Source organism: Malaclemys terrapin, chromosome 13, assembly GCF_027887155.1.
Source record: "Malaclemys terrapin pileata isolate rMalTer1 chromosome 13, rMalTer1.hap1, whole genome shotgun sequence".
Taxonomy (NCBI): domain Eukaryota; kingdom Metazoa; phylum Chordata; order Testudines; family Emydidae; genus Malaclemys; species Malaclemys terrapin.
In genome coordinates, this window is record NC_071517.1 from 15827491 (window position 1) to 15838883 (window position 11393).

The 11393-nt window shown below is 49.3% G+C and overlaps 1 protein-coding gene across 11 annotated transcripts in view; it reads right to left on the reverse strand.

The window, feature by feature from the left end:
• Window positions 1-10794, reverse strand: part of EXOC7 (exocyst complex component 7) — a 33291-nt gene extending 22497 nt beyond the window's left edge. For all 11 annotated transcript variants that reach the window (XM_054047352.1, XM_054047349.1, XM_054047351.1 and 8 more), the window contains exons 1-4: window positions 10643-10794; window positions 4192-4257; window positions 2301-2485; window positions 1496-1601 (exon numbers count right to left, since the gene is read on the reverse strand). In XM_054047352.1, coding sequence (XP_053903327.1) covers window positions 1496-1601; window positions 2301-2485; window positions 4192-4257; window positions 10643-10702 — 417 coding nt within the window. In that variant the 5' untranslated portion in view covers window positions 10703-10794. The remainder of the gene's footprint in view (window positions 1-1495; window positions 1602-2300; window positions 2486-4191; window positions 4258-10642) is intronic.
• Between the last annotated feature and the right edge of the window lie 599 nt (window positions 10795-11393).

The window sequence follows — 11393 nt, forward strand, 5'->3', positions numbered from 1 at the left end:
TAGCAATTAATTCTTCAAGCCACGCGAAATCTGGAATTTCAAGCTGCTTTCAGATAGTAAAGCCTTCTAGCTGTTCTTGTGACAGCAGCTGCTAAAATAATGCCAGAATTTAAGAGGTGGCACAGAGTGGGGAAGGGATCACAGGTGGTGGTGAAAGAATTCAAGATGACTTCCATTACTACAGTATATGAATGCTTCATAATCTCATGTATTTATCCTCAAAACCCCCTGTGAGGCAGGCAGAGCTATTATCCTCACTGTACAGATGGAAATGGAGGCACAGAGAAGATAAGTGACTTGCTCAGGGTCACACAGGGAGTCTGTGGTGGAGCAGAGCCTTAGAAGGCCAGCGTGATGCTGTCTGCACAGAGAATGGCCGACACCTTGTCTCCTGACAACTGATGGCCTGGGCCCCTCCCCTGCAAAGGTGCCAACTGAAGGTGTTGGAGAACAAAGAAATCAGATGGCCTCCTGGCCGAAAAAGGAGACAAAGGCCAGAGGAGGGGCTGGAGAGTTTCAGTTTTGGAGCTGGCTGGGGAAATGGAGGGGGGCCCAGACAGGGCTCTGGCCTCCCTGCCTCAAGATGGACCTGACTTAGGGATCCTGTTTCCTGTACCTACAAGCTCTGTTCTGGACTGTGTTCCTGTCGTCTAATAAACTTTCTGTTTTACTGGCTGGCTGAGAGTCACGTCTGACTGTGGAGTTGGGGGTGCAGGGCCCTCTGGCTTCCCCAGGAGCCCCACCTATGCGGTCTCACTCTGGGAAGTGCACGGTGTGAGAAGGGGATGCTGAATGCTCCGAGATCAGACCCAGGAAGGTCGAAGCTGTGTAAGCTTCTTGCCCTGGAGACAGTATGCTCACCGAGAGGAGGCATGCTTCCCCAGAGTCCTGACTGGCTTCATATGGAGTAGTTCCAGAGCCTTGCCCGGTGACTCCGTGACACCATCCTCTCAGTATCACCAGAGCTAGAGACTAATCTGTCGTGGCCAGGATTTATACAAACCCAAGGGAGTTAGGCACCCAAATCCCATTACATTTGAAGCACCTAACTCCCTTGGGCACCTTTGCAAATCCCAACCTATACTATTTAGCAATGCTCAGCGCTCTGTTTTCAAAGTGCATGAATGTTTGTTTCTTATCTTGGGGATTCATGGGCTACTGGACCATTACCTCACACTAGCAGTGTTTCATAATAATCCAGGGAATGAGCGTAGCAAATCCTGGGCGGTGGATTAAAGACATTTTCTATCTTTGCTAGGAGTAAGAAATAATTTAGGAGCATGCAAGGTACATGCTTTCAGCTATTGTAGGTCTTATTGGTACAGAATCCTAAGAAAGCCAACAGTCAGGAGGTAAAGCATTATCCTTGCTAACAAATCTAATTGGGATCCTAGGAGAATGTTCCTACAAACAAACCTCACTTTGCCACTATGCTGCAGATGTCAGAGAAGCAGATGCCCACACAAAGCCCCTGGTTTTCAAGCACACTACATACCACCCGGTTCAGTTCTGGGCTGTCAGGATTGTTGTCCTGGAAATATTCCACAGCTTTCTGGATTCTGGCCATGCAGCCCAAATACTCCTCTAGTCTCCCCGTAGGGCTGCAATGGAAATAGTGCACGCATGAGAAAGACACCAAAAACCTCAATGCCGGTTGAAACAAAACCAGTGAAGACCTCAACTCCACTTTCTTCACCACCACCCAAATTCACTAAGCAACTTGCAAAGGCTTGCTTTAAAAAGACCTGATTCAAGCAAAAACAGCAGCCCATTACAGTATTCCACAGTGCTATGAGACTGGAGTCAGTCTGCAGCCTCTCACTTCCCAAGCCAGCAATTGCTTCCTCAGTATTTCCACCAGCACACTCAGCCCTTGGTGGAGTGGGAGCATTTCATATAGCATCACAGTAACCCCTCTGGGCAACCCAAGTGCAAGCAACACTAGCTCCATAAAAGGATGTCCATCCAGTCCACGTTGGCTGGAAAGATGGAGGTAACAACAAGGAAGCAAAGTACCTCTGTAGAAAATTTGGAGAATGGATAGGAGCTCCACACAGGGATCGGGTGCAGAGTATGTAAGAGGACCCCAGTGTAGACATGAGAGCAGGATTTTACCCTTAGAGGTAATGCTAAAAGTTCAGGCTGAGTTTCCTTTGGGGTAAGCACATATTGTTCTTTGTATTTTTTACATACCTAACAAGATTTTTCTGGAGACCTGCCCAATCAACTGCCCCTATTCAAAACAGACATGGGAGAAAGAGATCCAGTAGAGGAAAGTAGGGTCCTGCTACTTGACTCACCCTTCCTTTATGATCTTCTCTGTGTCCTTAGCCACATGGTAATAACTAATGACATGATCCAGACAGGACAGGGTCTTCTCAACGTTCTCCTGCAGACGTTGTAGATTCTCTGTCTGCTTATGCACAGGGATGATGGAGTTCTCCAGCTTCATCAAACGGCTCTCAAAGGAGGAGAGGATGGAAACCTAAACCCCCCCCAAAAGGATCAAACAGCATGGTGTATTTCCTGCCACATAAAACACAACTGTATTGTGGGCTAGTAGTTAGAGCAGGGTACTAGGAATCCTGATTCCCAGCTTCTATTCCTGGCTCTGCCACTGGCTTGCTTGTCTCCTTGGGCAGGTCTCTTAACCCCCCTATGCTTCAGCTTTCCAATGTGTAAATGGAAGTAATACTTATCCACCACATAAGCATATGGTGACGTTTAATTAGCATTTGTATAGCACTCAAATCATCACACAGAAGGTGCTATGGAAGTGCTACTATTTGACAACCTGGGAAACCTATCCAAAAGGAGACAAACTGTAGGTGCCTCAAGTCAGGGGAAAGGCTGAAGCAGAGCCTACCGAATGCTTTGTTCAATTGCACTGAGTACATGTGAATGAATTTTTACAATGAAGAAACCATTTGACTGATGTTCATAGCCCTGCTCTGCCATGGCTACTTGGTTGTCAAGAAACTCCAACTTTGCAACCTACTGAATTGGCGGGCAGGTGGCCTCAGCAAAAGGGGATGTTATGGAGGAACAAAGTTCGTCAAAACCTTCCTTCTTTCTGCCAAGATCACCTCTGTCTTGTCTTCGTTCAGCACGATCTCTCAGCTTTCCCAATATCTAGCTGAGTTCAGATCCTGGGCAAAGAGCAGCTGAAGCTAAACTTCGGCAAGACAGAGGGGATACCGGCAGGAAAAGTATGTTAAGAACTCCGCTCCTCTATATCACCCCCTCTGTCAAAAGCTCCTGCCATCAGATCATCACAGAGGTTTACAATGTTAGGGTCATTTTGGACTCCATGCAACAGCAAACAAAACAAAAACAAAACAATTCCATCTGTATTCTGTCCAATTAGACTCAGATCTGGCTACTGTGATCCAGACTCAATTACTGAAATTGAAAAGTGTGTGTGTGGGGGGGAATTGATAGGCACAGAATGCAGCAGCCCACCTGTTAAGCAACACGGATGTCCATGAGCACATCAACGGCTCTTCCCTGTGCATGGGCTCCCTAATTCATACCAAATCCAATTCTGGGCCTATGTTCTGATGCGATAGATCAATCACCTCTCCCTCCACAGCCAGGATTACTAACGTCAGCTACATTCCACTGGCACTACAAAACTGTCAGCCAACAGGGGAAGGCTTGTGAGCTTAGGAGACAGATCTTTCAGAGAGGAGCTGGACCTAGACTCCAGAACTCACTACCAGATGAATTCAGAAAGACCACTAAGTACATTGTCTTTTCAGAAATAAGTGCAAAACTCATCTTTTCAACTTAGTTTTCCCAATAGCTTTCACCCCTCAGCCCTGACACACAGAACATTAGCTGTTTTCCCCGCTGGCTGGAGAGAATTTATTTCTATTGTCGTATACTTGGGAGGCACTAAAATACTGAGATGAGGAGAACCATATGTAAACCTAGATAGATTAGATCAGATTGAAGGATCATTTGAACCCACGTTTCCAGAACTGACAAGCTTGTGCCCCAACACACTTTGTAACCTTTCCTCTTTCTTTAGATTAGATATCTTGAGGAAAGTACCTATTGAACCCACAAGTTCCTCAAACTGGCACAACCAGAGCTTCCAAAGAAACTCTCAGCAGAAAAAGCAACAGAATCAGAGACCAAGCAAAGCATATCCTATCTTTTTAACTTAATTTATGGGACTCTACTTACCATGTTTTTTGTGAGCTGATCACTTTTTTCAAGGCTCTCTCTTATAAAGGACAGCGTTTCTTCTTCCTGCCATTGGAATAAAGTAGAATTCATCAGTTCTGCATGATAGGTGAATTTCAAACCTTACCCAAAGGGTCAAAGAATACTTCTGTGCATTTCTAACTCCTGTTAAAGAAAATGGCAAGTAATTTAGGTTGAGTTTAAAAACAAACACACGCCTTTAATTAGAACAGAAAACTTAACATGATACAACTTTTTTTTATTTCAATGAAGAGGTATCCTGGATTTAGACATTTCTCTCTGGTGTTATGAACTTAAACCCAACAAAATAGTGCTAGTGGGTGAGAATCAACTGATAAACTGGTGCTACTTTGTATGTAGATTAATTATAGGTTTTAATTTGTTTAAAATCAATTAACCCAGTGTAGCAAACCCTGTTAATTCAATTTATACCTGTCTTACGCCTGGTCTACACTACAAATTTAGGCTAATGCGAGTCACCTTGCATCGACCTAGTTGTGCATATGACTACACTCAAGTTTGTCTCCCACCAATGTAAGCACCCCATTACGACAAAGCAATAAACACCACCTCCCTGAATGGTGTTGAGCCATGGTCAATGTATTGTGGTCGACAGTGCAAGCGTAGTCACCACCTGACCTATATCGATCCTAACAGTCCTCCAGCAGCTTCCCACAATGCTTGACATTGACCACTCTACTCACAATTGTGAACTCTACTGCACAGGGGTCATAGAGACCCAGAATCCCCACATTAAAATCCCACGTATTTCAAAATGCCTTTCCCTGAACTCCCAGCTTGGCAAGCAAACCTAGCAGCTCTCCCTTGTTGCGTGCAACTGCCCAAGTGAACATGCTGACTACACGTGCCTGACACACTCCTGCCTGGAGCAGACAGGATGTCCTGGATCTCCTGGGCCGGTGGGGGAAGAGGCTGTGAAGGTTTTGGAGCAGCCGTAGAAACGTGGACACTGGGGATGCAGGCAAAGGGGTATGACAGGGATCAGCAGCTGTGCTGCATGAAAACAAAGGAACTGAGGCAGGCATACAAAGTGGCCAAGAAGGCCAACAGTGGATCTGGTGCCAAGCTGCACACCTGCCGCTTTTACAGTGACCTGCAGCCATACTTGGCAGAGACCCACCAGCACCTTGCAGAGCACCATGGATACCTCAGTGGAGCTTGAGGCACAAACCCCTACCATGACCGGCAAAGAAAGAGGATGGGGGACATGTGACCTGGTGGTCCAGCTATGCTGCAAGCCAGGAGCCATTCGAGACTTCACTGTAGACTAGTCACTCCTGGCAGCCAAGCATGGGCAAGCCCAATGCAGGGGAAGAAACCTCAAGTGTGTAAATGCATTTCCCATTACAATCTTTCAATGAACAGATGGTGCCTGACCCCAATGTAGCAGGACACAGGTAGCAACTTTCCATTAATTTACTCATACTAGAAGAGGTAGCGGTTCAATAGAGGTCAAATTGTTATTTGCTTTTCATTCCCCTCTTGGGTTGGGAGCGGGGGGCCTGAGGAGCAGTTTGTTCACGTAGACAGGGATGTCTGTTGAATCCTGCTGAGCGATCTTGATGAAACTTTCATGGAGGTTCTCTGCAATCCTCTTCCTAATGTTTCTAGGGATGGCAGCCGTCTTTCTTCCTCTGCGGTAGGGCGCTTTCCCATGCCAGTCCGCAGTGACTTCGGCAGGCACTATTGCAGCACACAGGCTAGTGTCATGTGGGCCTGGGCAGCTTCGGGACAGCTGAACTCTCTGTGCCTTTGCTACCGCCAGGAGCAAGATAGCAGCTAAAACCACCGCCTGAAAACAATACCATTGCCCTGCACTCGCACCCAGGGAAACAGGGGCTGAAATTTTAGTGCTTCGAGTAACCGAACAGTTTCCTCGTCCCCCCCAAACACACACACACACAGCCTGCTGGGCCATACTCCCAATGGCTGGCCCCACACAGCAGCACTGGGCCGCAGCATTCCAAAGCTGAAGTGTCAATAAGCATGTCTTGATTAAAACTTTTGGGGAGCAAGGGGAGGGAGTTCTCAGTCTTAACTTTCACTTTCCTTTGTGATTATAAATACAAATGATACCTCTGTGTGCTTTATGTGTAGCTGCTCCCTTTGTGGCCTTGAGGGGTCCCCAAGGCCACACTTTGGGAACACCCGACCATGATAAGAAGGAGAAAGAGGAGGACACGGATGGACATGTTCAGCGAGATCCTGCAAGCCAGGATTGCATTGGACTGTGAACAGAGAGTGTGGAGGGTGATTATTGCAGACAGTACGGGAGAGGGAAAGAGCAGACAGGAGAAAGGTGCAGAAGTCAGAGAGACAGGTGCACCAGGAATAATGGGGCTTCTCCGGCAGCAAACACAAATGCTGCAGACTCTGGTGGACCTACAGGGCTTGCCTCCTTTTGCAACCAACGGGGAACTCAATTTTAGCACCTCTCTACACCTCCCTCAACATTCCACTTCAGGGGCCTTATCCCTACCCCCACCACTCGACACCGGAGGACAGTAAGGAGAACCATAGCTTCACCTACACTGACCTGTGAGAGTCATGGTTGCTGTATGTGTAGCCAAAATGGACATGAATGTTCTTTTCCCCTTGTTAAATTCTGTTCCATTAATTTATTTCAGAAGTATTTATTGTACTTGTTTTTTATTGCATATTGTTTTTCTGCACTGATTTTGGTATGCAATAAAAATCCATTCACAACATCTGCTACAGAATGCGTAGCGCTAATGAAAGCGCCCACCATTTCTTACACTACAGGGTGACAACTCACAGATTCAAATGACAGTGTAATAATTATAAATGTACAGCAAGCACCACAAAATTAATAGGTGCATTAACAGATAGTGTTATATTCATAGCTGTACACTGAACATCACACAATTCCTACTTGTGGGGCCCTTCCTGGCCCCCCAAACTAGCACAGGGCACCACACCACATTACTGTTGCTGACTGTTAAAGTGCTCTTTACAAGGCCTCCCTCACCCACATAGCTCTGCATAGCTTTTCTAACTGCAGTTGTGTTTGGCTACAGTGGCATGCAGAGTTTATCTCCACCCCAGTGGCAACGTTTCCCTCTTTGCTATACACAACAGGCCACAAACACGCAGATACAACCACTGGGATATTTTTCTCACTGAGATCCAATCTTGTCAGTAAACAACATCAGCATACCTTCAATCTACCAAAAGCACATTCAACAGTCATTCTACACCTGCTGTGTCAGTAGCTGAATCTTTTGCTGGTGCTGTCGAAGTGGCTGGTGTATAGCTCCATGAGCCAGGGGAGCAAGGCGAAGGCTGCGACCCCAAGATCGCTATTGGCATTTCAACATTGCCAATGGTAATCTGCCAGTCAGGAAAGAATGTCCCTGCCTGCAGCTTTCTGAACAGTCCTGTGTTCTTAAAGATGCGAGCGTCAAGCACCTTCTCTGACCAGCCAACACTGATGGTGGTGAAGTGTCCCTGATGATCAACCAATGCTTGCATAATGCTTTAGTTGAGTTACTCTGTGGCAAGGTGAGCTGGTGCCAAAATAGGGACATGCATGCTGTCTATTGCCCACTGCTGTCCAGGAACCGCATGGCTGAAAATCCATCTATGTCCTGCACATTGAGTAGCAGGAGACTGTTAATGACAGTGCACAGTTGCATGACAACAGCCCCTGCTGCGGATTTTTCCAAATCCAAAACAATTTCCCACTGACTGGTAGCCATCCGGCGTTGCAAGCTTCTACAAAGCAATCACCACTCACTTCTCCACTGTCAGTGTAGCTCTCATTCAAGTGTCCCTGCGCTGGTGAGCAGGGGTAAGCTCGGCACACGGATCCAGAAATGTGGCCTTTTGGATCTGAAAGTTCTGCAGCCAGCCACTGCTCATCATCCCAAACCTGCATTACGATGAGCTCCCAGTCAGTGCTTGTTTCTCAGGCTCAGAAGCGGCGCTCCGTTGTCTGCAGCTGCTCCGTGACCACCGCTAACAACTCTGAATGAATGTTCAATCTATTCCACAGCAATTTGTCCTCCACCAAACTGTCATGCCCCCCGTTGGTGTGGTTCTTCCTGAAACTCTGCAAATACTGGAGGATCGTTCATCCTGGGTTTGCAAGCTCATGACAACTGCGCAGAGCTGCGTGGGTTCCATGCTTCCATCAGCGATGATGGACAGTGAGAAGTGCCGCATGGGTTTGTGGGATTTTTTTTTAAAAAGCGTGAAAATTATGGGATATGGATGGCATTATGGAATGGAGAAAGTTGCTTGATGGAAACTTGACCCCTTGCTCCCAGCCACCTCTGCATGACTCCTTTCTGCCCCAGCACGTATTGCCACAATTTCACAAAAGACAACAAGCTGGATGATGGCAAGTTGCATATTGGGATGCCTGTCCATGATGCACCACATTGTGCATCGAGCCAAGCACTCTTGGGTGAGTATGTGCAGTGATGACACCAGCACACAAAAGATATACTAACTGTGGTGGCTTTAAGCTGATGTAACTTGTGTCAACCAAAGTTTGCAGTGTAGACGTGGCTTATCAAGTTAGTTTGCACCTGTAAATTTAGGCAACAGACACAAATTAAACCGTTTTTAATCTGATAAAATTCTGCCCACACAGGGGTTTGCACCAGTTTAACTAAACTGGTTTAACTCCAGGGTAAACCATTCTTTTTTTGTCAAGGGAAGAAAACAACAACAATAATGATGATAATAATAAAGTAAACAACAACATTTTGTCAAATATCAGAGGGGTAGCCGTGTTAGTCTGAATCTGTAAAAAGCAACAGAGGGTCCTGTGGCACCTTTGAGACTAACAGAAGTATTGGGAGCATAAGCTTTCGTGGGTAAGAACCTCACTTCTTCAGATGCAACATTATGTGGTTCTTTCAAAAGCATCTGGCAGTCCAGGTTTGGCTCCGGCCCACCTATTGACTATCCCTGGTTTAACTGATCTTAATTAAACTGCTGCAAGTTGTGCGTGAAACAAGGCTGGGGATCAAGAGTGAAACTGAACTGTCAATTGTCATTGTCCAGGACAGTGGTCCCCAACCTTTTTGTGGCCTGTAGCACATTCATGTTTTCAGAAGAGTGCGGCGGGTGCCAACAATTTTTCAAGGCTTATTTTGTATTTGTACATTAAATAAATACAAAAAAACATCATATTTAATATTACATAATATATGAATCCAGAGAGAAGAAAGAAGCTGGAGAGAAGCCGCAAGGACAGAGAACATCGGCGCCCGCAGCACTCTGTCCCCAGCAGGTGCGGGGCCGCGGCTTCTCTCCAGCTTAAGCCGTAGCCCTGCGCCGGCTTGGGACCGAGAACACCAGCGCCCGCAGCCTGCAGCCCCGGAGTTCTCTGTCCCCGTCAGGCACGGGGCTGCAGCTTCTCTCCCCTGCTGGGCACTAGGCGGGCACACATAAATGCCATGGCGCCCACGGGCACCGCATTGGGGACCACTGCTCTAGAGAGAGGAGCTGTTCCTAGGGAGCGGAGCTGTCCAGGGCAGGGCTCAGGGGGCTCCCCAGGGTCTAAGGGGCGGGAGAGTCTCCCTAGCGCAGGTCAGTCCCAGCGGGTTGAGCTGTCCGAGAGAGGGGCAGTGCCGGGAGGAGGGGGGTGGGTTGTTGGAGCTGCTCTGTGTGTGTGTGTGTGTGTGTGTCACGCTCTAAGGGAGGGAGTCTTTCAATGGGGGGCTATTCAGGGATGTCTCTGGGGAGTTGGAGCGGTCCAGGGGCGAGGAGTTTGGGGGGTGGGGGATCGGGGAGGGGTATGACCGGGGGAGTCTCAGGGAGGGGGTGGAGCTGCCCGGGGTGTGTGTGTGTGTCACGCTCTAAGGGAGGGAGTCTTTCAATGGGGGGCTATTCAGGGATGTCTCTGGGGAGTTGGAGCGGTCCAGGGGCGAGGAGTTTGGGGGGTGGGGGATCGGGGAGGGGTATGTCAGGGGGAGTCTCTGGGGAGTTGGAGCAGTCCAGGGGCGAGGAGTTTTGGGGGGTGAAGGATCGGGTAGGGGTATGTCAGGGGGTGTCTCTGGGGAGTTGGAGCGGTCCAGGGGCGAGGAGTTTGGGGGGTGGGGGATCGGGGAGGGGTATGTCAGGGGGTGTCTCTGGGGAGTTGGAGCGGTCCAGGGGCGAGGAGTTTGGGGGGGTGAAGGATCGGGTAGGGGTATGTCAGGGGGTGTCTCTGGGGAGTTGGAGCGGTCCAGGGGCGAGGAGTTTGGGGGGTGGGGGATCGGGGAGGGGTATGTCAGGGGGAGTCTCAGGGAGGGGGTGGAGCTGTCCGGGGGGCTCCCGAGGCTCCGGGGGATGTGTGGCGGCCCCCAGAGAGCCGGACCCCTGCGGGCTGGCCGGGGAGTGAGGTGGGGGTGCCCGGGACTCCCCGGGACGGGCCCAGCCCAGCGCCCGCCTCTACCTGCTTGAGCTTGTCCTCTATCTCCCTCCTGCGGACGGAGGCCTCCTCCGGAGGGATCATCCTACCCCGCCCTGGCGCCGGCGCTGCCGCGGGACTGCTGGGAACAGCCAAGGGGCACCGGCCTGCCAAGTACCCCCCAACACTGCCGCGCCCGCCGCTATCAGCTTCCCCGCCCCCCACTTCCGCCTCACGCCCACGGCCGTCAGCGCCAACCCGCCATGTTGAGCGTGGCAGACGGTGATGCGCCGGCGCCCTTCCACAGGCAGCCATCTTGAGAGTGGTGGGAATCAGTACGCATGCGCAGCTGGAGGACCCTATGGGGGTGGCTCCTCCCGAGCAGCAATACGCATGCGCTCCTCCAATAGGCGCCATATTAAGAGTGGCAGGCAGTGGAATGACTTTTCAAAGACCGCCATGTTGGGAGTGGCACTGGGTCTCTTTTGGGTATCGCTAATGACTGGGGTAGGAATTAGAAGGAGGCACGTATTAAATACAGCACACTTGTTATTACACCCCGACCCCCTGCACCATATCGCTCCGCCTCCTGCTAACAGCGTGATTGGCTGTGGTAGATCACTGTCCTGCACCTATAGTCTCCACTCCATTACACCAGTTTAACTACTCCAGTGCAGTTTCCCCACCGTAATGGAGTGGGGAGATTAGGCTCAAAAGATCCTGCACAGATCTCAAAAGCCAGTGCCCATTTTTAAAAGATCGTGTCCCCATCTGTTACACACTTAACATTCTCTGC